Genomic DNA, 25,956 nt, shown 5'->3' with positions numbered 1-25,956 from the left:
GGTTAAGAGCTGATTAGTTTTTGGAATTGAACCATCAAGCCGTTTAAAAGTTATTCCAAAAAAATCATATTTGAAAAAATTTTTTTTTTCAGTTTTTTTAAGATTTCTCAAAATCTATTGATCTGAATCGGTCCAAATAGTTTTCAAAATCTAAGTTTGGTCAAGCCCTTTCGAATGGCACCAACCGCGATGAAATCGGTCAAGCCGTTCAAAAGTTATAAGCGGTTCACATACTTTCACACACACACACACACACACACACACACATACAGACACCGTGACAACCTTGCAGGGATAGTCAGGGAAGCTTCCTGTGACCTTCAAACGTCGAGATCTGATGAAAACTCGGTTTTTGCAAAACGGGGTGAAAACAATAACTTCCCGATTTTTGAAAATCTTCTATTTTCGTAGCGGGAAGTTAAAAATTAAAAAAAAAAAAAGTTCGATTTTTGACGATTTTTGAAATTTTAAAAAATTTGGAGTGACCTCTTAAAAATTTTTTTTTGAACTGTTTTTTGGAGAGGGCTCTTAAAACATCAAAAACTAACATTTTTTCACTCGAGACTCAAAAAAAAAAAATAGTCGGTTTTTTTTGGGCCACCCTAATATATATATATAAAGTTTGGAAAATCCAAAAGTGCACGCCTCATAACGCTCATTCATTTTTTAAGAAAAAATAAATTGTGTAACTGATAAAAAAAAGAAAATTATAATTAAGTAATTTTTTACAGAGTATTTTTTTTTTTTTTTAATATCAGCGCCCTTTTTTCTTGTTATATGCGCACGCAGTCTAAAAAAATCTAGCTTTATCAAGTGGCGCCATAGTTTTCACGTGACAAATAAGAAAAATTCGTTTGTCTTTGTACGGTTATATCATCATAAATTTTAATAAAAATTCAATTTAAAAAAAAAATACGTAAACTAGGCTACTGATATGAAATACGGACCCAGTTCATCGCATTCGTAAACTAATAAAAAAGGTCCGGTCTTGAAATATCAATTTGTTCGGGAGTAATCATTGGTACATCCAAAATGGGGTGACATCCGGACGTCCACCTAAAATTTTTTTCAAAACGTTTTTTTTTTCAAAATAGCAACATGAAATGATTTTAGAAAGTAAAAGATGGTTTAATTTAAGTGTTTTCTCCGTGTAAATCTACTTATATTATTGTATAAGTGTAATATGATTGTGATAGAGACATTTAAAGATCACAAAATTGCTTGACCTTGACGAGTCGAGTATAAAGCACAACCTCACGCGCTTCGCGCTATGAGGCGTGCAATATATATACCCAGGTAACATGTGCTTGAGCAAGATTTAGGTGCCAGTTTCTTGAGCGAAATCCCTAGTTGCTGGTGTCTTTTTCTACATATGGGTCTTGCTTAAGTTAATGTAGAAAGAACTGGTCCAAGATTTATATATAATTAGCTCAAGACATCTTATGCAAGAATATGAGACAAGTCTAATGCAAGGTGCATTGAAAAACTTTCTGACATATTTTTTGAATCAGAAACTCACAACAGACACTTACCCATGACTTGCTCAAGATTTGCTCAAAATCCGTAATTCTCAGAATTTGTTCATTTCTAAAGTATTTGTGAACCAAAAACTAACAGCAAATGTTGAAGCGTGACTTGCTCAAGATTTGCTCAAGATTTGCTCAAGATGCATGATGCATTATATATTTTATAGCCCTTTTTCCCCTTCACTACTTGAAGATGTGTTGATTCAGTGGTGCTCATTTTAAAATAATTTTGTCTTGATCGATAAAATAGTAGGTCTATACTCTAAAAGGTTAAGCTGAATGAGATCCACTGATTCTATAGTAAATATAGGAGGGGTAGAATGATGCGAACGGTCATTCGAAAACATTTGATCTTGAGCAGATCTTGAGCAAATCTCGCACAAGTATATTCAGCATGCTTCTAGTGTCAGTCTTTCTCAAAAATTGATATAGTTAGTTTATCGATAAGCATCTTCAGATTTTCTCAATTTTTTTACACAATTCTTGAGCTATAATCTGGCCTAAAGTTCTTGTACAAGGCTTGTTCAAGACATATCAATTGAATTTGCTACAAGTATCTGGAGCAAGACCCATAGGTAGAGAAAGACACTAAAACTATCGAAATTGAGATCAGACTTGCTCAAGCCTTGAAAAAGATTGCTATATGGGTATAAACTTTTAAACCACATGTACTTTCTGAATCAGCTACGACGAATTGTGTAAGGAAACAGCGAAATTTTTAGAAAGTTCCGTCATGAAGACAAATGCAATAGTTAGATTTCTATGAAATCTACTAAAAATTTCACTCAAAATAGAATGAAAAATGAACTTATTTATGTGGGTTATCTATATGGGAAAACAAAAACTTATGAAACTCCATGTAGAATTGAAATACTGATATGTTATTTTTAATAAAATTCTTTTAACTCGCTATTGTTATTAAGAAAAAACAATAAGATATATATTAATCGCAACTTACCTGTCAAATGAATCATTTGTCTTTAGCAGCACATTTACAGTAACATCTTTAATTTTTAAATAATTAAGATATTCTAATCGTTGTTCTATTCTGTTTTTTATCAAAATAATGTGTAATACGTTAGGATGATTTATTAAGACTTTCAGTTCCGGGGTATTCAGTATTACTTGTAATCCGGACTCAAGTTTTTTTTCTTCTAGTAATAATACTTTACAACAATTTTCTAGTTGAATCTGAGTAAATTGATGTTGTTCTAAATGTTTTTTTACAGCAAGTAGTCCATCATATTTTGCTTTAGAAAGCCTGGGCCAAAACAGAAATAATTTTCTAATGGGAATTCCACAAATAGAGTCTATGTTCTCTAAAATTTTATTTATCTCAGGTGGCGAGCATCCTTCTAAGCAATTGTGATCTCTTATCTATAATCAAACATTTCATAGAATTAACTGTGGACTTGTTTTCTTGACAATTAAACAAGTGCAAAATATATTTGCTCTAAAAATATTAATAAAATTATTAATCAACTGCTACAACTTGTGTAGAAATAGAACAATTTTGTATTTCTACACAAAATGTATAGAAGTATAACTGAACCAGTAATATTATAGAAATTAACTGTTTGTTAAGTTTGAACAAGTTGAATTTTTTATTAATACATAACTTAAAAAAAAAAACTACAGAAAAATGTTTAAAAATTTCTACGGTGAGAGTTTTACATATTTAAAACCTTGAGAAGTTACGACATTTTGATCCAATTTAATTTATATAAATCGCGATCGTATCAAATCTCAATCTAAGTTCAGCTAATCTCTTTTAAATCTTATCAACCCCATTTCAATTACACACACGATCGGACATTTTTGATAATAATTTCATTTTTAAAAATCGTACCTAAGTTAATGAATTTCGAAATTTGTTTATATTTATTATTTTCATAGCGGAAAGCTCAGAAAAATTATATTGATATTAATATTAATTATTGTGAAATAATAAAAATACATACCGCACCAATTGACAATCCAATATCATAATGTAAAAAATCGAAACTTTGTTTTAAACTATTAAAACTTCTGTGTATCAATCTTTTTCTGATTCTGTTTTGCAGTTTTATTTTTGATGCTGGTATCTCTAATCGCCATTGAATGTAATGAAGTAAACACTCTTTTCGAAAATCGTATACATTCATGTTTTCATCCAAAGGCTTTAAAGGAGTTACTTCTTTGGGAGGTTGATGCAAATACGAATATAGTTTAGAAGCAATATCGTCATCTTTTGGAATCTTACAATATGACTTGACTAATTTTATAATTATATTTTGTGTCTTGCTAAAAAAGAATTAATATTACAACATTAAATTAAGAAATGAAGATGTGGTTAATTTATTTCTCATATGTGTGTGTGTGTGAAAGTAAAAATTTCGCCAAATTTTGATTCTGTTGGAGCTGTGAATGAAAAGTTTAATTTTTTAACGCCCCCACATTATCCTTAGTGGGTTTAATTTCTTCAAATTAGTTCTTTGTTAAACTCAAAATGCAAAAAATAATAATTATGCCACGTGTTTCAACCCTGTAGGAATTATAGCTTAAAAGTATGAAATTTTTTTTATTAACGCCCCCGCACCTCTTCTTGCGGGAGAAGTTTCGTAAAATTGGTTTCTTAACTGACCTCTAATCGGTAAAAGGAATTTTTCTACCAAATTTCAAGTCTCAAAGGTTTATGGTTCCAGAGATATCGCGATGAGTCAGTCATAGGTAGAATCCCGAAAGAAAAAATTTTTTTATACCCCCTTATGGCTCCCGAGACCCACCTCGGATGCCATAAGGGCGTATAAAATAAATTTTTTTTTAGTAACCGATGTATTTTTGTATGAAACGTGTAGAAATGCAAAAAAAAATTTTTCTTTAAACTAAAAATTTTTTTGGACTTGAAAAAAAAAAAACAGAATTTTTATTATACGCCCTTATGGCATCTGAGGTTGATCCTGGGAGCCATAAGGGCGTATAAAAAAAATTTTTTTTTTGGGAATTATCTTATTTTTACCTGAAACGTCGAGAAATGCAAAAAAATATTTTTTTTCCAAGCTAAAAATTTTTTTTGGACAGACAAAAAAATTGAATTTTTAATTTTTTTTTATTAATATATTTAATGATAGATTTACGGTATAAATTATAAAAATAGTAAAATGTATGAATTTAAAAATAATTCTTCAAAAATGCTCTAAAACTCTTCAATTGATTATGTACTTTTCAATTTTTTCACAGAATTTTCAACTTCCCGCTAAGAAAATCTCATATTTTCAAAAATCGGGAAGTTATTGGTTTTACCCCATTTTACAAAAATGGAGTTTTCATCGACGTTTGAAGGTCACAGAAAGCTTCCCTGACTATCCCCGCGAGGGTGTCACTATGTCTGTATGTAGGTATACATGTGTGTGTGTGTGTGTGTGTAAGTATGTAAACCTCTCATAACTTTTTAATAGCTCAACCGATTCAATCGCGGTGGGCGCATTCGAAAAGGCCTGTCCAAACTTAGATTTTGGATACAATTTGGACCGATTCGAACCGATAGATTTCGAAAAATCTAAAAAAACTGTAAAAAAAATTTTTTTCAAAGTAGTTTTTTTGAAATAACTTTCGAACGACTTTATCAATCAATTCCAAAAACTAATCAGCTTTTAACCTTGAAAAACCACGTTGATCGCCGCTAATCCGGTCAAAATCGGTTGATTCGTTCGAGAGATATCGTGCAGGAAAGAAAACCCAAAAAAGTGTTTTTTCGGAATTATTCCGAAATTTCTAGTTCGATCAATTTAAACTCAAAGATTTTTCATAAGGCTTAAAAAACTGCATCGAATTCCGTCAACCGCGTGAAAATCGGTTCATTCATTCAAAAGTTATTGCGGTTTGAAAATTCCAAAAATAGTGTTCTATGAAACTTCTATCAGATTTTTGAGCTGGGAGAGTTCAAATGCATGGAAATATTATCTTTTTGAACTCAGTGAGTTCAAAACAACATATAAATTGTATTTTTGAGTTCGAAGAGCTCGAAAACGTCATAAATTCAATTTTAAGCGCCGAGGTATGGAATTAGCGGAAAGTTGCAGGGATGGCCTTCAGGGTCAACCGTTTTCCTAATTTTTTTTTTTAAATGAGAAATTGATATTTTAGAATTTTTTATTTAAAAAATTAATTTTTTTATTAATTAAATAAAAATAAATAAATTTTACATATTTTTCGAGTTACTTTACATTTTTAATCTTGCTCGGTGGGTCTTATATACGTGACTGAATAAAGTAGTCAGTACTTGTCTCGGATAGCTTAACTGGTAGAGCCCTTGGCGCGTAACCGAGAGATCTGGGTTCGATTCCCAGTCTGGGCTGTCTGATTATTTTTTCAATTACGGAAAAATTCCCACTGAGTAGGTCCCCCCCTTTCCCCTATCCGTTCTTTCCCAACTCCCTTAAAATTTGCTTTGATATGGCAGTTCTTTTCTTGAGTCACTCTTTCCGTAGGAAGCTGATGTGTTCGTTCCACCAGTGCACCGAAAGTCTTTGGTTCATGCCCCGTTTACGGGGCATGCAGGCGTCGCAAGCCTGGGTCACTCTCTTCATCAAGTCCTTGGTCATTTCTTCTGCAGATCCAGTAGTAAGCGGTTCACTATTTAGGGCAGCTACTAGAGCACCTGGGTCAAAGGATTTCACCTTCCACCCAACGATGTCAAGTTTCTTAGCCGGTCTTCTAGGATTCTGGTCCTTTGATACTTCCCAGAGAATCGCATTGTGATCGCTGGTCGTGTAGATCTCCATCACCTTCCAGTCGTAGTTTCCTCTGATGAGGCTGCTGCTGACAAAAGTAAGATCCACAATAGAACTTGCGTCTCCTTTGGTGTACGTCGGCGCATCGCCGCTGTTTAACAATACTACATCTAACGTAGAAAAAGCTTTTAGTAGTTCTTTACCTCGAGCGTTGGTGTGTTTGCTGCCCCATTCCACTGCCCAGGCGTTGAAGTCTCCAGCTATTGCCACTGGGTAGTACTGCTTCGCGTCCTCCGTCAGTCGATCCAGAAAGTCCATGAATTCAACAATAGTGAGGCTAGGTGGTGCGTAGCAGCTGTAAAAGCGGATGCCATCTACCGATGCTGCTACAAAGCCGGCGCTGCCATTGTTAACGACACTCTGGAAGGGGAGCTTGCGACAGGACCATATGACAGCTTTTTTGGTGCAATCAGTTTCCCATGGTTGGCCGCCGAGGTGTTTATACGGTTCCGATATAAGCACAAGGTCAAGCTTCTGTTCACGTACTGTCTGCATGAGCAAATCATGTGCCGCTTCACAGTGGTTGATGTTTAACTGCAGTATTCTCATTTTCGTTTATCAGTTATCTTCTTGAGTGCCTCTTGGTATACTGGGCATCTGCTTGTGCCGGCATGATGGGCGTTATTCTCTATACCAGATTGATCCGCACTCAGTGCGCATTTAGCAGGCTTATTACATTCGGCGATTTTGTGTCCCTCTTCTCCACATTTAATGCAAAGTTTGGAGCGGTCGACTTCACTTGTGCACTGAACCGCACGGTGTCCAAAATGCCAGCATTTATAACATCGGACTGGTCTTAGTACTGTTCTAATACGACAATTGGTCCAGTCGATCCTAATCTTGCCGTGTTCTCCTACCACTTTCTGCGCTACCGTTGCTGCCAGAGTTACCGACGCAATTTGTGTTCTGCTACGTAAGACCTTACGAATTTTAATGGCCTCTACTGTTATACCACAATCGTTTCCAGCTGCCTCTTGTAAAGCTGTTAGAATGTCATCTTTAGTTGTAGTATCGTCAATATCGCGAATTTCCAGGTCTTCTTCAGGTCCTGTACTAATGACATTTGCGTCCTCCTTAAGTATTCCCGCGATAGTCTTCTGCAGGTCTTTACCTCTATCACTACTGCCTTTCGACAGTGGGATGAGAATGTTCCCTGTCGCGGTCCTGCGTATCTTCTCGACTGTGTTGCGGACCTGATCTGGGCGAACGTCCGCCTTGATCCGTGTAAGTATTTCAGAATACTTATCTTTGTTCGCTGGACGGATAATAAGTGCCTCCAGTCTCGTTGCTGTTCTTCTTGGCTTCTGGTTCGGCTTCGGTGGAGGCACCAGAGGTTTTTCTGGGGGCAGTTTCTTGCGCTCCTTCTTCTTGTCCTTTCTGGACTGCACCTTTTCCCAGCCTGGCTTCTTGTTCTGTTCACAAGAGTTTTGTGGAAGATCCTTAATCACTTCCTGCTTCTTGATGGGATGACCAGGTCCAACGTCTTTCAGCTTTTTGGGAGTATGAAAAGCTCCGCCTTCGGGAGAACGAATTTTTCTTTTCAACTTCCTCAGGATGCGGCCGTCTTGGTCAAAGGATTCAGTCTCTGCCGTTGTGATAGTTTCACTTTCTTCTTCAGCGACTGATTCTCCGTCACCTTCGGCTCCAGTGTCGATCGCTTCAACAACCACTTGACTGTTTCTCTCCGATGTAGCTCAAGGGGTGCGGTGTAATGATGAGCGCCATGTGTGTGTGTGTGTGTGTGTGTGTGTGTGTGTGTGTGTTTTTTTTTTTTTTGTAAAGAGGTACGAAAAAAGATCTTCAAAAGACACCGGTATCGTTAACTCTGCCGCCCATCTTCCGGCAGATATCGATAGTCGGTAGTGTGGAGATTTTTACCCACTAAAAAAACCATTCCTCTTCCCCTCTCCCCTAGATGGTACGGGGAGGACTGGATTGGAACCGCGTTAGTATTACTTCAATCCAGTCGTGCTGCGTCTCACGACGCCTACTCCTGGCTACTGGTCCCTTTCTGCGATTTTGTCTTTCAGGAGGTGCTGTGCATAAACTGCAACAGCTGACCAGTTTTCCTCTTGTTTGATCATATAGGTCACCAGGCTTGAGGGGGAGAGCCTGGTGCCTATGATCTCTTCGGTGCTTTTTCTGTAGTCCTTCCATCGAGCACACTCGAAGAATGTGTGTTCGGCGTCGTCGATTTTATCCGGGCAGTATTTGCACGTTGGTGTGCTGTGCAAACCCATCTTGAAAAGATAGGCATTGAACTGCCCATGTCCCGTCAATAGCTGGGTCAGGAAGAAGTCCGTATCCCCGTGCTTCCGAGAGAGCCAGACGTTGATGTTTGGGATCAGGCGCGCCGTCCATCTGCCCGTCTCTCCCGATGTCCATCGGTCCTGCCACTCTTGCTGCGTTTCCGTCTTTATTCTCGTTCTTGCGTCCTTCATGTTATCATCACTGTCTTTAGCGTCATAGAGTTTTGCTCTTTCGAACGCTAATAGGTCGATGGGCGCGGCTCCTGCAATGACCAATACAGCCGCTTCGGAAACTGTGCGGTAGGCGCAGGTAACCCTGAGAGCGCCTCGCCGCTGCACTGCTGCGATCTTTCGCCGGTAGGTCTTCTGCTTTAATATGTCTGCCCATATCTCCGCTCCATAAAGCAGTACCGAGTGGACTGCTTCTAGAAGAACTCTTCTCTTTTTTGTTCTTGGTCCCATGGTGTTGGTCATAATTCGTGCTAGGCTAGATACCGTCTTGCTGGCTTCCCTGCATTCACTGTCAAGGTGTTCGCGGAAAGATATTTTCTCGTCTATTATTGCCCCTAGATAGCGCAGGGCCCTTATTGACGTCAGTGTTGTTCCTCCCATGTCCACAGCGAATGGTTTTGGAAACCATTTTTGACGGGTCAAAACGACCATCTCGGTTTTCTGTTTGGCGAGTTTCAGGTGATGCTTATCGAGCCAAGTCTCGACGGTGTCGATGGTTTCCCGAACTAGCAGTTCGGCCTCTTCCACGCTGTCCGCCACTATAGTGGCTGCAACGTCGTCTGCAAAGCGTGTTAGCTCTACTTGCTCTGGCAACGGGATTTCAAGAAGCTTGTCGTAGTCTGCGTTCCATAGATCAGGCCCCATTATTGAGCCTTGCGGCACGCCAGCCGTTATGGCGTATTCTTGTGGGCCTTCAGTAGTTTCCACTATTAGCTTTCTATCGTCAAGGTAGTTGTCGACTAGTGCCAGATTTTCTGGCTCCGCGTCAAACTTGTGCTCCAGAGCGTCTAAAATGTCTCCCCAATTTGCGCTGTTAAATGCGTTTTTGACATCTAGCGTGAGGAGAAGACATACTTTACGAGCTTTGAGGCTACCAGACCATGCTTGTGTTGCTGTCTTTATGACTTTCTTGATCGCTCCGACTGTCGAATGACCTTTCCGGAAGCCATGCTGGTTGGTGGCAAAACCTCCAGCACGGTCGATGTCGTCGCGAAGTCTCCCTTGTATGAGCTTCTCGAGCAGTTTTCCAGCAATGTCTAGCATACAAAGTGGTCGAAACGACGAAGGTGTTATAGGGGTTCCCTTACCTTTGTCTAAGAGAACCAATCTCTGCCATTTCCAGACCGCGGAAAAGGTGCCAGTTGCCAAGCATGCGTTGTAGGTGTTCAGGAGTAAGTCTGGGTATTCCAGGGCTATAATCTTGATCACCGATGCCGGGATGCCATCAGGTCCAGGTGCCTTTCCTGTTTTGAGTGACTTGGCCGCGTCTTGTAGTTCCTTAGTTGTGAAAGGCGTTACTTCGTTGTTTTTGGTGTAGTGTTTCTTCTCCCGCGGCGGGTGTTTGGGGAAAAGCTCCGCTACGATGCTATCCATTAAGGCTGGAGACTTCGGCGCCTCTGGTGAAGCCTTTCCAAGTCGTTTGGCGACAATTTGGTAGGCTTTACCCCAGATGTCATTGTCGAGATCGTTGCAGATCTCTTTCCACAACTTTGCTTTACTTGCTTTGATGGCTCGATTTAGCGTCTTTTTGGCCTGCTTGTACTCTTTTGAATACAAGTCCTGGCTTGGGGAGCGTTTGGCGGCTCTCGTTGCGCGGCGACGTAGTTGATGGCACATTTTGCGGAGTTCCGCTATGTCTGTTGACCACCAGTACGCCGGCCTGCGAAAACTCCGGTTTTTCAACCGCGGAATAGAGGCGTCACATGCAGCGGAAATCTCCTTCATCGTATTTAGTACTGTCCTTTCTGTCTCGCTGCAAGTATCCGGAGTCGGGTTGTTCTGAAGGATAGACCAGCTCCGTGCAAGTGAAGCTCGCAGTGCCTCTGGATCCAGCTTCCTGACATTCCACTTTCGCTTAGAAAGGTCGTGTTGTGATACCGGAGCAGATGCCAATCCAACGTTAAATGTCACGAACTGGTGATCACTGCCACTGTATTTTTCGGATACTGTCCAGTTTTCAATCATGTTGGCAATTTTTGGAGTCGCCAACGAAATGTCGAGGATGGACTCTTGGTACCCCGGTCTTCTGAAAGTCGTGGTGCTCCCAGTATTTAGCACTATCAGGTCGAGTCTAGCCACGACGTCAGCGACCTCGTTGCCTCTGGTATCGGAGAAATCAGCGCCCCATTCAGCCGATTTAGCATTGAAGTCACCAGCTACGATAACTTCGCCGTCGAACTTGGTGATCACATCCTCTATATTTGCCAGTTTCTGTCGGAACACACTAATCCCTTCGTTAGGTGAGAGATAGACGCTCATGAAGTAGGTTATGGGGGTTTGAATCCAGACAAAACCTGCTCCACTTCCGCTGTTGATGGTGGTAACGTTCTTTGTATTTGCAATCCAGATTGCCGCCGTGCCAGTTTTGTCTGCGAACCATGCTCTATCTTGAAGGTTTAGATATTGCTCACAGATGAACCAAACGTCGATCCTCTCTTCAAAGACTCGCTGACGAAGTAAATTTTGCGCCAACGCACATCTATTCAGGTTTCCTTGAAGTATGCGTGTCATTTCTGCCCTTTCGTAGCTTCGGCAAGTGCGGTGCGGAATACCTTACAAGCCCCGGAGCCTGGAATATGACATAAGCTATCTGGAGCTTCTTGTTCCTGTGTACAGAGGAAGCACTTTGGCTGTTCAACGCAGTCTGCAGCTTTGTGGTTTCCTCCCCCGCATTTAAAGCAGCACTTGCTTCTGTCAGGCCCCTTGCAGGAGTTCGTCGCGTGCCCGTACCCGAGGCATCTGATACAGCGTGTTACTTTTACAACTGGTCTAATGCGGCAGTTGACCCATCCGATCATTATACGAGCCTTGTCAAGGATTTTGAACGCGCTAGCCTCGTCTATCTCGCAGAAGGCTGCCCGGTTGCCCCGTCGAGTAGGCTTTGTCAAATATACCCGTTTCATCTCCAGGCTGTCGGTGAAGACACGTTTGAGTGCTTCGCGGACGTCGTTCTCAGTAGTGATGGCATCCAAGTCCAGGATCTCGATCGTTGCTTTTGGTGTAAGCGTTCTGACTGTACCGATGTTAGCAGTTGCTGTTTTTATCGCAGACGTGAAAGCGGTAGTGTCTTCAGTCTTGCGACCTATTTCTAGAAGAACGCCCCCTCGCTTCGTTTGTTTGATAGACTTTATGTCTACTCCAGTCTCTGTCGGATTAACCTTGGCTTTGATTTCCTTGAGGAGATCGGCGTATGTTCGCCCTTCAGCTGGTTGGACAAGCACAGCTTTAGTTTTTATCTTCTTCCTCCTCGGTTTCTTGGAGCCAACATTGCTTGGCTGGTTTTGGGCTGTAGCAGATTGAGCCACTGGCTCCTGTTCTTCCTTTTTCTTGTTTTTCCGAGTCACTTTGGTCCAGGTATCACCCCGGGCTGTCTTCTTATGTGCTGGCTTATCGATTTCCGAGGAAGAGCTGGGCGTGGATAGCGGCCTCTTCTTGTTTTTCTCTTCTCTATGCTGTGTTTTCTCAGGAGTGACCGAAAACGTCTGGGATTTTTTGTTCAGATCCGGAGATGTTTGCGTGGTTCTCGCCGACTTCGTTGCTGGTTTGTTGGCCAACTTATATGTCGTGGCAATGGACGCTACTATTTTTCTGAGTTCATGGTGGAGATTTCGTTTATCCTTTATGAACTCAGCTAATTCTTCGATCTTGCTACCGAGCCGTTCCATTGGCGATTGTTGACCAGTGACAGTCGGTAGAAAGTTTATCCTCCCTCGGCATGTGTGAGTGTTGACGGGAGCAACAGGTCTTCCACCTATTGGAGGAAAGTTTGTTTGCTGTGCGTCTACTTCCATCAGAGCTGTTTCTTTACTCCCTGTAGCATTGCTAGACAGCAGAGCCATGGGGTCTACTCCACTGTTCAAACGGTCGCTTGATAACGACGAGTTCAGGCCCGTTTGTACGCCTTCCCTCGCCGGCGCTGAGGTATCCCTCCTTTGCACCGTAGACGATGTTTGAAATTGTTCTGACATTTCCATACCATCTTTTGCTATGTTTTGGTCCACCCCGAGTATTCTATTTCCTCGGTACCCGACGCATCTGACGTGCAGATATGCCGGGCATTCCCCTATCCGCCACCTGAGGAGGCGCCCGATGCGGGACCCAGCAAGCCCGACACGAGGTGTGTGTGTGTGTGTGTAAACCTCTCGTAACTTTTGAACGGCTTGACCGATTTCATCGTGGTTGGTGTTATATAATCAAATCTGGTCAGATCTTTAAATTGCCAAGGTAAAAAAGATTATATATAATTATATATACTCATACATAATTATATACGAAAAATGGCCCTATAAAATTATATTGAACTATTTCCATACAAGAAAAAAAAATCAGCGCGCGTGGGAACCGAACCTGGAACTTGACGCTTGACAGACTAATTCATTACCCGTTTACCTACGAGACTTTCTTGAAGCGTAGAGTTTGTAATAACTACAAGTAATGTGAATCGTGTCCATGATCGATGCGTAACGAACAACGTTTTTTATCAAATTTGCAAATTATTAATTATCAATACACGCCGATAGAAAGATTTATTAACTATTAACAAATTAATTTATTCGAAGACAATTATTTAATTTATTAAATTCTAATAAATAATTTTTAACATTCAATAAATATTTATTTGGGAGGAAAGTATATTTAGTAAAATAGTTTACAAGTATTTATTAATAGTTAACAAATATAGTTATATCTGGCCAGATATAATAAAATCTTTTTATGTCTGATGTATTTTTCAACCCAGATATAGTTATATCTGTTTAGATCTGATCAGATATGACTAGATCTGATCATGTCTAATGTATTTATCAACTCAGATATAGTTATATCTGTTTAGATCTGATCAGATATGACTAGATCTGATTATGTCTCCAACCCCATATCTGATCAGATATAAATAGATCTGACCAGATATAATTAGATCTGACCAGATACAATTATATCTGGTCAGATCTAAACCTTTTTCCCCGGGGATAAAAAGCATATTGAAATAAATAATAGTAACTATAGAACACGTTAAAAAAATTTTCTTATCGATTAAATAAGATTTCTCAGAAAAAACTCGTTTTTCTGATGAATTAAGGTATTATCCTACAACAGTTCTCAACTTTCAGAAAAATTTCCCCCCATATGCCCCAATGTAAAGCATTATAACTACAATATGAAGTAGTTGAGATGCAGTACACTTTTGCGCCTCCTCTCACATGCGCAGAAGTAGAAAAATAATCCCACTGCGTCTTTTTTTTGACTTCGCTACGTTGCATTCTCGCTCAGAATCATTTGCCCCTTGAGACATGTGTTGTAGAAAAATTTAATGTTTTGAAATAATTTTGAGGTTACGTATAGTTGGAGACTGCAAATAATAAATAATGACTTCGCGGCTAAAGAATGGCAGATTTTACTTTATTACAATATTTCGATCGGTCTTGAGTGATAGAAAAGGTCCTGGTAAATTTAAATTTGAGAGTCTCAGTCAAGATTTTTTAAAAAATTCAGATGATAAACAACAATCATTTCATGATGCAGCTTATGACGTTCTAACTTTACAGAATTTAGTGGAAATATTAAATTTAAAAAATAATTTATTCATTTGTTATAAAAAATGTGACGTTCATTTGCAAGAACTATCTGATGCAAATAAAACAAAACATAATTTAAAAGTATTAACAGACTTGAAAGATATTATTTCGTTGAATATATGTAAAAAATTAGCTATGAATGATATTTCAGTTGATTCTTTGAAACGAATATTTAAACAAGGAGGTGATGAAGCTATCGTGCAATTGTTTACTGAAAAAGTAAATAACAAAGTAAGAATAACAAAAAAAAAAGATATTATAAAGAACGTCTTAGACTTTTTAAAAAAATTACCAAAAAACTCAGTTAAGAAATCAAAAAAAAATAATTTTAAGAAAGAAAGAGTTTCTAAAAAAGAATAAAACAATTGGTAGTATTAATGTTCTTCTAAAGTTAAAAATAACTTATTTTAAATAAGTGCCTTTATAAAATATTTATTGAAAAATGTACTTTTAAATAAATAAATATTCATTATATTAATATTGTAGCTATATTCTTGATTTATACTATTTATTATTTTACATATTTATTTTTCCTATACAGTAAATTTGTGCTTAACCTATATCCATTAAATTTTTATAGTTATTTGAATCTGTTGGGCTTCTACTGTATTTTGAACTTCCCGCGCAGTGCAACGTTGCCAAGTCACTATCTCTCACTTATTAGGTTATAAGAGAACGCTTGAAAATCATTAAAAGTAACAAACTTTGAACATTGTTTATAAAAAAATTAATACCGCTCGTTTATGTTTTCTTTTTCAAAAAAAAATACTTGTTATAACTTCAATTAAATATTCTCAGTTTTTAAAAAAAATCCTAAGAAAAGTATGGTTGTTATTCAATAAAATGTTCACTCTAACTACGGTCAGGATAGGGAATACATGTTAAATGTACGATTTTTAATTGCTAATATTTCGAAAATTAACACCGCAAGGTCTATTAATAAAAATTTATTCGTATAGAGGACACTTAGAAGTACGCGTATTCAAAAATTGAGGAATATTGTAAGAAAAGTGATTTTTCACCATACCTCCTTAAATAAATAAAAGCGTGGTATTCACGGGAGCTATGGGCTTGATAACACCACAACTTTGTCAAAAATCACTTTCACGATTTAATTTTTTTTTTGTTTTATTTCTGAGGAAGTTTATCAAAACCCTTGTGAAAATTGCGTGTCAAAATAATTCCGTTTCGATATAGTTAATTTTTTTCGATTGTCAGTTCGGTGACTTTTTCTGCGATTTCGGCAGCCATATATATTATTTTTCATAAACAGAATTGAAATAACTATAAACAAGCAGAAACTATATATACATGATGGTATAATTACTAACTGTTTTATCATCTGTTAAAATTTTTCTTTAGTTCGACCTACAGAGGGAATAATACTACTCGCGTTGATTTATTCAAAAGTTATAGCAGTTTGAAAATTTTAAAAATCGTGTTTCATCGAACTTTGGTAGGACTTTTGAGCTCGAAGAGCTCAAAATCGTCATAAGCAATTTTAAGCGCCTAGGTATGGAATTAGTGGGAAGTTGCAGGGATGGCCTTCAGGGTCAACCGTTTTCCTAATTTCTTTTACTGCTATACCAGAAAATCTAGTAGTTTATAGAAAATAAAAAATTATGCCACTGGGCTAAAGGGTTTAAGTGCAATAGCGGCTTAGCTCATTAAAAAATTCGATTTTCCATATAAATGACACAGGAAATATTTTTTTTTGTTTTAAGTGGATTTGTCGTCGTTAAAAAAATTGGAGCATTAAAATTCTAAATTACAGTATTGACTCGTTTTAATACAATAATTTGAGTCTAATAATAATTAATTAATCGTTACAATTACAAAAAACATTATTTTTTTCATTTTTCTACAAATGGTGAAATTAACGTCTGCTTGTTAGCATTTGGAAATTTTTTTCTGTACATATATGCTATAGTATTAAGCTATAGCTACAACTTGCAATAAAAACTGCTTCTGCTCTTCATCAGCAGTTAAGCTTTTATTGTAGGCTTCCATCAGTTTGACCGCCCGTTCCGCAGCATAATTAATAACTTGTAAATTTTTTTTAAATTTTTAATCAAGTATTGTAACTTTCGTCAGATATTCACTGATCAGGATGTAAATTCAACAAATCAATTGGGAGTTCCAACCTTTCAAAAATAACACCGGCACACAAAAAAAATTAAGTAGAATGTGCATTTGACCGGACCTACCTAAGGGTACGTATTTTGGTCCGCTAAATCCGAATTCGAGGTCAGTTTGACCCCTACACCCTCGAAATTTCGAGAAAACTTCGAAAAACCGTAAAAATGATGAAAATCGGCAGTTTTAATGATAAAAAAATTTTTTGGAACTAAACTAAGTGTGATTTTCATGTATTTCGATCCGCTGAATATGAATCGAAACTTTATTGAGACCACGAGCCGTTTTAAATGTAAAAAAATCACACAAACCCTCCAAAATTCCGAAAAAAGTAATTTTTTTTTTTTTTTTTTACTCGTTTTTGACTTTTGAAGACTTAATTGCTTGTGCCTGTAACCAGGGTACCTCCACGTGGTAACGGTGGGCAACAGAACCATCTGGCAGAGTCCCTGGGTTAACGGCGTGTGTGCCGTCATGGCAGGTACAAGTGATAAGTACTTTACGATGCAGGGAGTCGGAGCCCCAGTATCGGCGTCTGGTCAGGGTGAGAAAGCAGGCTCGCAGGCGTCGTCATCAAGCGACTGCAGCTCTTCAGAAGTGGGAAACTTGGCTACTGGAGAGTATACTATTACAAGAAGTAATTCTCATCTGTGTAATAAAAGTCCTGATTCATTTTGTTACATTTGTGGAGAATTCAATTTGGAAAGGAATCGAAGATCGTTATCTAATAAGATCAAACAAATTTATGAAGAATGTTTTGGTCTCCAAATTACTAATTTGGATTCAGCATGGGTTCCACATACGATTTGTAGTCGATGTAACATGATGTTAACCCGGTGGGAAAAAAACAAGAAACAGGACAACTTGAAATTCACAATACCAATGATATGGTCTTCACCAACTGGTTTACAGAATTGTTATTTCTGTATGACAGATACTACCGGGTTCACCTGGAATACAAAAAACAAAATTGTATACGCCAATGTTTCATCAGCTATTAAGCCACAAAAAATAGAAGTTGTCAAGGAAATTAATACGGTTGAAGAAATGGATGTAGAAGAAGACGATACGCTAGTTGAAGAAAGTTCGGAAGAAGAATATTCAGAAGATGAAGAGTACTTACCTGGCGGAAAAACAAAAGACCCTGAAACGTTTAGCCGAGAAGAACTTAATGATCTGGTTCCGGACTTGGCTTTACCGAAAGATGGAGCTGAATTACTTGCGTCAAGGTTGAAAGAAAAACATTTGTTGGCTAAAGGTGTATCAGTGACATTCTATTGAAATAGGGAAAAAAAATTCCGGAAATTTTTTATGAACGACGATCAAAATTCGGTGGTATACTGTTCAGATGTTAAAGCTTTAGTTGATAAATTGAAACCGAACACGTATAAGGACGATGAGTGGAGACTTTTTATCGATTCATCGAAACGAAGTCTTAAAGCTGTTTTGCTTCATATTGGGAATGAATTTGTGCCGATTCCAATAGCTCATTCGACAAAACTGAAAGAAACTTATGAAAATTTACAGATTGTATTGGGAAAAATAAAATATTCAGAGCATAACTGGAAAATTTGTGGAGATCTCAAAATTGCAACACTTCTTTTAGGTCAGCAATCGGGATTCACCAAATATCCTTGCTATTTATGTTTGTTTGATAGCAGAGACCGAAAAAATCACTATGTCAAAAAAGAATGGCCATCAAGATCTGCATTGAATCCAGGTTCCCATAACGTTATACGACCACCCTCAATTCAGCCTTCCAAATATTTGCTGTCACCACTATATATCAAGTTAGGACTCATAAAACAGTACGTGAAAGCTCTGAATAAAGATGGTGATTGTTTTGCGTACTTGAGAGGAAAATTCCCTGCAATAAGTGATGCGAAATTGAAAGAGGGAATTTTTGATGGACCCCAAATACGATCTTTATTTCAGGATGCAAATTTTGAAGGAACAATGAACGACACAGAAAAAGCAGCTTGGGTAAGCTTCAAAAATGTTTCACAAAACTTTTTGGGAAATAACAGAAGTGAGGATTACACCACTTTAGTTGACGCATTGCTGGAAAACTACAAAAATTTGGGTTGTTTAATGAATCTCAAATTACACTTTTTAGATTCTCATCTTGACCACTTCCCTGACAATTGTTGAGACTATAGTGAAGAACAGGGAGAACGTTTTCACCAAGACATCAGTGAAATGGAGAGTAGATACCAAGGAAATTGGAGTGTTAACATGATGGCAGATTTTTGTTGGATGTTAAAAAGAGAAGTACCCGAAGAAAATCGTAAACGAAAGAGGAATCCACTACGAAGATCATTTGAGGATAAAAGAGTGCGATACAAACGAAGGAAAGTTTAGGATTCGTAAAAATCATTTCTTTCTATCTTTTTATGTCTTGTGTTTTTCACAGATTTCAAGTTATTTGATATATCTACGTTATAGAGTATTTATTTTAGGCATTAAATCATGTTCAATCAATTTTTTTTCTGTTATGAATGGTAATTTTTACAATTTTTTCGAATTTTTCCAGCTTTAGAGGGTGAATAGACTAAAAAAATTAAGATGCGAATTGAAGACATCAAAAGATATAAAATTTTATCTGAATTGGACCAGAAAAAGGTTTTTTATCATGAAAACTATATTTTTTCGGAATTTTCGAGAGTTTTGTGTGATTTTTTCACATTTAAAATGGCTCGTGGTCTCAATAAAATTTCGATTCATATTCAGCGGATCGAAATACATGAAAATCACGCTTAGTTTAGTTCCAAAACATTTTTTTATCATTAAAACTGCCAATTTTCATCATTTTTACGGTTTTTTGAAGTTTTCTCAAAATTTCGAGGGTATAGGGGTCAAACTGACCTCGAATTCGGATTCAGCGGACCAAAATACGTACCCTTAGGTAGGTCCGGTCAAATGCACATTCTACTTAATTTTTTTTTTGTGTGCCGGTGTTATAATCAACGACTCTTCCGACGCAAAATCATACAATTGTTTGTTTAAGAAGGAATTAATATTAACATTTTTTACATTAATTTGTTTAAAGTTTTTAATTTGACTGTTTTTTTCTGAATCGATTCAAATGGATTTAATTTGATTTCTACACTACCATTATCATCAAATAATGACAAACAAATGATTAATTCAGATAGATACCACAAGTGATTGCTAAACTTTTTTGATGCTACTTCCGAAATATTTTTTTTTATTTTTTTATAATTCAGTAAATCTTCCATAAACTTTAAATCCTGTTGAGGAGCTTGGATCGCTGAAGGCGCACAATACCATGTTTTTATGTATTTTAAAACGACGAAAATACATATATGGCGGATTCCCGAAGCTTCTGTCCGACTGAGTGAAAATTGTTCTTGAAACAGATAAATTTTTAAGGAATATATTGCTTGTAATTATAACGATTAATTAATTATAATTTGACTTATATTATTGTAATAAAACGAGTCAATACTTTAACTGAAAATTTAAATGCTCCAAAATGTACAATAAAATTGAATTATTCATATAAGAGTTATAAATTGAAAATTAAATGGAATTTGATGTGTCTTTTTTTAAATATTTCCGGTTGAAGGGCTATAACTTCGAAACTAGTGGTTCTACAGTCATCAACCAAAGAGATATTTTTGTAGAGAATTTAATTTCCTACAAAAGCTATAAGAGGATTTTTTGAAAAAAAAATTTTTTTTAATTAAATAGGAAATCGGATTTTTTGATGAGCTAAGCCGCTATTGGACTAAAACCCTTTAGTCCAGCGGCATAATATTTTATTTTCTATAGACTACCAGATTTTCTGGTGTAGCAGTAAAAATAGTATATTACACACCTAGGGAAGTAAGTAAGAATGTCTCAGATCACATGTAATTGTTGGCCGAGGCGAAGCCGAGGTCAACAAACATGTGATCTGAGGCTTTCTTATTTACTTCCCGTGGAGTGTATACTATTTTTGTCCGACGAAGGCGGAAAGCGGCAACTTAGTTTAGCGCAGCGGGACGAAAGTTGTCACTTTCCGCCCGGAGGGCAAAAAATTAGGAAAACGGTTGACCCTGAAGGCCATCCCTGCAACTTCCCGCTAATTTCATACCTAGGTGCTTAAAATTGCACTAATGATGTTTTTGAGCGTTCTGAGCTCAAAAATACAATTTATGTGTTATTTTGATTTCTCTGAGTTTAAAGGGATAGCTTTTTTATGCTTTTGAGCTCTTCAAGCTCAAAAGCCTGATAGCAGTTTGATAAAACACAATTTTTAAAATTTTCAAACCGCAATAACTTTTAAATGAATTGATCGATTTTTACGCGGTTAGCAGCATTCAACGCAGATTTTTCAGCCTCATAAAGAATCTTCAAATTCGAATTGATAAAACTAGGAAATTCGGAGAAATTCCGAAAAAACATTTTTTTCGGTTTTTTTTCGTCAACGATAACTCACGAACGAATGAACCGATTTTGACCGGACCGGCGGCGATCGACGTGGTTTTTTGATGTTAAGAGCTGATTAGTTTTTGAAATTGATCGGTAGAGCAGTTTGAAAGTTATTCCAAAAAATGTCGGAGTTATGTTAAAAAAATCCTTGTTTCCAAATATTTCGTCGAGGATATCTCTCGAACCAATCAACCGATTTTTACGTTCTTGGCGGCGATCGACGCAGTTTTTTTGAGCTCTAAAAATTATTCTATTTCACCAAAAACGATCTGAAAAGAAATGTCGAAGTCATGTGAAAAAAACACTTTTTCGGTTTTCTTTCGTTCACGATATGTCTCAAACCAATCAACCGATTTTGACCGGATTAGCGGATATCGATCGAGCCGTTTAAAAGTTATTCCAAAAAAAACACTTTTAAAAAAAATTTTTTTCTCAGTTTTTTTGAGATTTTTCAAAATTTCTCAAAATCTATCGGTCTGAATCGGTTCAAATTCTCAGGAAATCTAAGTTTGAGGGAACTCTTTAGAACGCCGTTTGGTTGATTCCGATCGGTTTAGTCGCTCAAAAGTTATAAGCGATTCACATACTTACACACACACACACACGCGCGCGCGCGCGCGCACACACACTCTCATACACAGAAGTACTTACAGAGCTGCGTTCCATTGAGAGAAAGAGAGCTGAAGACCGAATCTAGAAGAAGGGTAGAAATAACACCTTAGCCACAAGAAGGAAGAGCAGTAGCTAGATCCTCCCCCTATGAAGTAATGCTTATTCGGCGGTTTCCGTAGGGATCAGAGGCAAGAGGAAATACGAAAACACACACACACACACACACACACATAGTGACAACCTCGCGGGGATAGTCAGGGAAGCTTCCTGTGACCTTCAAACGTCGAGATCTGATGAAAACTCGATTTTTGCAAAACGGGGTGAAAACTATAACTTCCCGATTTTTGAAAATCTTCGATTTTCTTAGCAGGAAGTTAAAAAAAAACGGTAGCGAGACATTGAAAGTTCTTAATATAAAATAGGGTAAAAGACCCCATTGATGGTAGGGACCTCATTACCGACACTTTCTTTAAATTTGGTACTTATTCAATTAATGAAATCATTAATTTCAATAATGAATATATTATTTCTAATCTTTAAGATTTTCAGATCAAAAAAATTTTTAATTTTTATTCCAAGTAAGGTAAAAGCCCCAATAGATGATCATGTACCAGTATATGATCACTCCATGTATTTGTATACCTATATTTGTGAATATAGATATACAAATACATGGAGTGATCATATACTGGTACGTGATCATCTATTGGGGCTTTTACCTTAGAACATTTTTTCATTGAAAGAAAAAATGCCACTAATAGGGATTAAAGGTGCCACTAATGGGTTCTTCTACCTTAATATAAAATGAAGAAAAATTATATGAAATACCTGTTCAGTATACAAGTGTTGATATATTGAGCACCCATTTCCTTCAATATTGCAATGGTATTTTCCAATTGTTCTTTAGTCATTTCTAAAAATTGACAACTAGAATCGTCTACGTTATCAAAATGTACTCCATGATGCTATCTTAAATAATTGTACCAAGTTATGAAATTATTAAAAAGGCAAGTAAATAAAAGAAAAATGAACTTGTACTTACCTGACATATTGCACAATTTCTTATTATTCTTTCTTTAGGTATATCTAAAATATGAGTATTTTTACTCAATACAGATGATGCTTGGTTATGATTTAAATTCAAATTTTCAACAATTAATTGCTTGTAAGATTGAAATTTTTGGGCTCTTACACCAATAACTTTCTTCCATGCCATAGTCGAATTCATTTTAACTGTTAACCAAGAATAATTTTGTTTGTTTGAAAATAAATTGATTCTGTAAATATTTATCGACATTTTCATCAATCTAATACATATTTAAAGACAACCAAAATTAAGTAGGGATACTTTAGTATTTATCACGTTTCAATATAAAAATACAAAAATACTAATGTTTTCATAATCACATGTTTACAAATGAAAAATTAAATCTATAACATTTACTCAAGCAGATATAGATGTCAGTACACGAAGGGAACTATATCATATCATAAATGTTGTGGTGAATCTGAAAGGATTGATCACAACGCTCTCTATATATTAATATAGAATTACATATAAAAAAGATGGCTGCAATAAATGACAGCGGGAAAAACCCAGAAAGATTTAAAATATATGTATTTTATTTGTAATAGTATCGGTAAGAAAAATAAGAATCTTTAAAAAATTATAAACCTTTCTATTTTAAATTCTATTGTTAAGTATGGGAAATTTTCTATAGTCTAGACGAATTTATAATTACCGGAAATTCTCAAGGAAAAACTTATAAAAACTTTTAGTACTGTCCAGTTGGTTTAGACATGCTAAGAAAAAATTTCTTTGTTAAAATAAACCTACGTTAATTGTAATGGTCACTTTGGATAAGATGCCGAACGTTTTGGAAATACTCTTTACAATGCTGGGAAAACCCGGAGATCTTAATTTATTACTCTTTTTATTATCATAATCCCCTAAGTAACTTATTTTCCAAAACATTCGCTTAAAAAAGGGATTGCTCGAGTACTCAAGACTAGGTCATAAAAACCAAGCATCCATGCGGGTTGCATATAGTCTGAGAATGTCGAGTCGCCGTGACGTCATCGCAGCATAGTCCCATTTTTGCCAACTCGAGAAGGGATGCTTGCCGAAGACAGGAGTCGCAGAGGCGCACGCAACTACCCTCACTACCCTCTGGGACTCTCCTACTCCAAAGGTACGAACATCTCAATCAGGGGAGTCGAAAACCAAGAAACAAGAAAACACTTATCAAAAAGCAAGACTGTAGTACACTACGCAAATTTTCCTTTTTCGAAATTATTGTCGGTACTTTTAATTTTGTAACCTATCGAATAATAAATAATATATTTGCGCGCAAGGCAAATCTAAATTAAACTAAAATAATCTGAGCGTATTTAAATTCTTTAAATATTTATATAATTTATTTTAAATTATTCAAATTTAAATCTATTCTCCCGCCTTAATCTATTTACTGCGAGTTGAACGCCCTACCGCGTTCCAACGGGCGAATTAAAAGAACTCAATAAATTTACTATAGCCAATTCGGGCAACTCTCCGTAATTTTCATGATGTGTCAATTACAACAGACGCTTGGACATTTCGTTCTGCAATTTCATTCATTACAATTACAGTACATGCTATAGATGAGTTATGGAATTTATACTCTGTAACTTTGAACACCTCGGAAATGACTGAAAGTCACTCGGCAGAAAATATTTACCGTCATTTATGCAATGCTTTATCAGAGTGGAATTTGGCAGAAATAGTATATTACACACCTAGGGAAGTAAAGTAAGAAATGTCTCAGATCACATGTAATGTGATGGCCGAGGCGAAGCCGAGGTCAACAAACATGTGATCTGAGGCTTTCTTATTTACTTCCCGTGGAGTGTATACTATTTTTTTGCTCGACGAAGGCAGAAAGGGGCAACTTTGTTTAGCGTAGCGGGCCGAAAGTTGACGCTTTCTGCCCGTCGAGCAAAAAAAACAATTGCTGTGATCCATGATAATGCACGAAATATGGTGGCTGCAATGCGGGGAAGCTCTACTGCTGACATCAACATCGGTCAAAGTGTTCGTTGCGTTTGTCATTCGTTGCAGCTTGTTGTAGAAAAAGCTTTTAATGAAGAACATTTTCAAATACATCTTCAAAAAGTTTCTGCAATCGTTGGTCACTTTAAACATTCATATAAAGCAACAAAAGCTCTTAAAGATGCCCAGAAATTACATAATTTACCTGACCATTCTTTGATTAGCTACTGTGTAACTCGTTGGAATTCCGCTTACAATATGATTGAACGGCTATTGGAACAAAAACAAGCAGTTGAAAGTGTGTTACTGAATCTTGAGTTTACAACTACAGCAATGTGTAAAAAATTGCTTTTACGTAATTCAGAATGGAATTATTTAAAAGATTTGGTCCGAATTTTGAAACCATTTGAAGTAGCGACGAAAATGATGTCCAGTCAAACGGAATCAACTAGTGGAATGGTACGGCCACTTATTCATTCAATAATAGATAAGTTCTTGATGATTGATGATTCAGATGACCCTCCGAAAATTCAATCACTTAAAGAAGTCTTTCGCGAAGAACTAGAAGCTCGGTTTTTGGGAGAAGATTATGATTCCGTACCTACATTAGCTTGTTTTTTGGATCCTAGGTATAGTTACACGATATATTTATACGCTAATAACGAAATGATTTTAAAAAGTTTGATTATCAAATTCATTTATGTTTTAATATATTGCAGATATAAAAATATGGCCGATGAAACTCAAGAATTCCGAAAGTCGGTCGAAGAAAAAATTTTAAAAATTATAGCCAAAGAAAATGTTGAAGAAACACCAGCAGCTATCGCTAAAAATAAGAGAGAGAAAGATTTGGATTATCTCTTTGATGGTGAAGCTTTATCTCAAAGTTTTGAGAGAATGGCAAGTTTTGAAAGTGATAATCCAAATAATCTGGATAATGTAAACGAAAGAGAAATAAATAGCTTCAAAATGGAGCCAAATATTCCGTGTGGTGACAACCCTCTTCATTGGTGGCACTCAAAACGCCATGAGTTTCCTAAACTGGCTAGGCTGGCGAGAAGATACTTAGGTGTCCCAGCATCAAGTACACCCTCTGAAAGGGCTTTTTCCACAGCTGGAAATATTATTAGCTCAAAACGCAACTGTTTACTACCCGAAAATGCTAATTTATTGATTTTTCTCTATCAAAATAGAAGTATTACAGAAAACAAATTCAATAATTAACTTAAGAGTCATTTTGATAAATAAAATATTGATAAGTGTTAATTCATTAAATAAATTACCTTCGTTATTTTTGTCATAAAAAATCAATATTATTATTTTTTTAACCTGTCTGTAGGTAAAGAATCAGCGAATAGCTGAAAAAATAATTAGCCGTTTAGCCGGTTAGCC

The 25,956-nt window shown here is 36.7% G+C and overlaps 2 protein-coding genes and 1 long non-coding RNA gene across 4 annotated transcripts in view; 2 read left to right on the top strand and 1 right to left on the bottom strand.

Annotated features, from left to right (window-relative positions):
- The window catches only part of LOC123262967 (transcription termination factor 5, mitochondrial), a 30,649-nt gene extending 7,697 nt beyond the window's left edge, over positions 1–22,952 (bottom strand). Inside the window, exons 1-4 of one of the 2 annotated variants that reach the window (XM_044725477.1) lie at positions 22,579–22,952; positions 22,365–22,501; positions 3,488–3,809; positions 2,485–2,903 (exon numbers count right to left, since the gene is read on the bottom strand). In XM_044725477.1, the coding sequence (XP_044581412.1) occupies positions 2,485–2,903; positions 3,488–3,809; positions 22,365–22,501; positions 22,579–22,839 (1,139 nt within the window). In that variant the 5' untranslated portion in view covers positions 22,840–22,952. Of the gene's footprint in view, positions 1–2,484; positions 2,904–3,487; positions 3,810–22,364; positions 22,506–22,578 lie in introns of both variants that reach the window. The other variant, XM_044725478.1, reaches the window with a different exon arrangement.
- Positions 18,310–18,936, top strand: LOC123262968. The gene is made up of 2 exons (XR_006509066.1): positions 18,310–18,470; positions 18,604–18,936. It is a non-coding gene; the product is annotated as an uncharacterized LOC123262968 (long non-coding RNA).
- A 1,564-nt stretch (positions 22,953–24,516) lies between the features above and the next one.
- Positions 24,517–25,790, top strand: LOC123263324 (E3 SUMO-protein ligase ZBED1-like). The gene is made up of 2 exons (XM_044725978.1): positions 24,517–25,193; positions 25,284–25,790. The coding sequence occupies exons 1-2, from the start codon at positions 24,553–24,555 to the stop codon at positions 25,786–25,788; spliced, it is 1,146 nt and encodes a 381-aa protein (XP_044581913.1). The 5' UTR covers positions 24,517–24,552; the 3' UTR covers positions 25,789–25,790.
- The last annotated feature ends 166 nt before the right edge of the window (positions 25,791–25,956 follow it).

This window comes from Cotesia glomerata, linkage group LG4 (genome assembly GCF_020080835.1).
Source record: "Cotesia glomerata isolate CgM1 linkage group LG4, MPM_Cglom_v2.3, whole genome shotgun sequence".
Taxonomy (NCBI): domain Eukaryota; kingdom Metazoa; phylum Arthropoda; class Insecta; order Hymenoptera; family Braconidae; genus Cotesia; species Cotesia glomerata.
Note: the sequence above shows the minus strand (reverse complement) of the source record. Positions and strands in the feature narration are given on the sequence as shown.

Excerpts from the sequence above, each read along its gene's own strand:
- LOC123263324 (XM_044725978.1), top strand. The coding sequence starts at position 24,553 with ATGGTGGCTGCAATGCGGGGAAGCTCTACTGCTGACATCAACATCGGT. Across the intron at positions 25,194-25,283 it reads GCTTGTTTTTTGGATCCTAG|ATATAAAAATATGGCCGATG; the intron begins GTATAGTTACAC and ends AATATATTGCAG.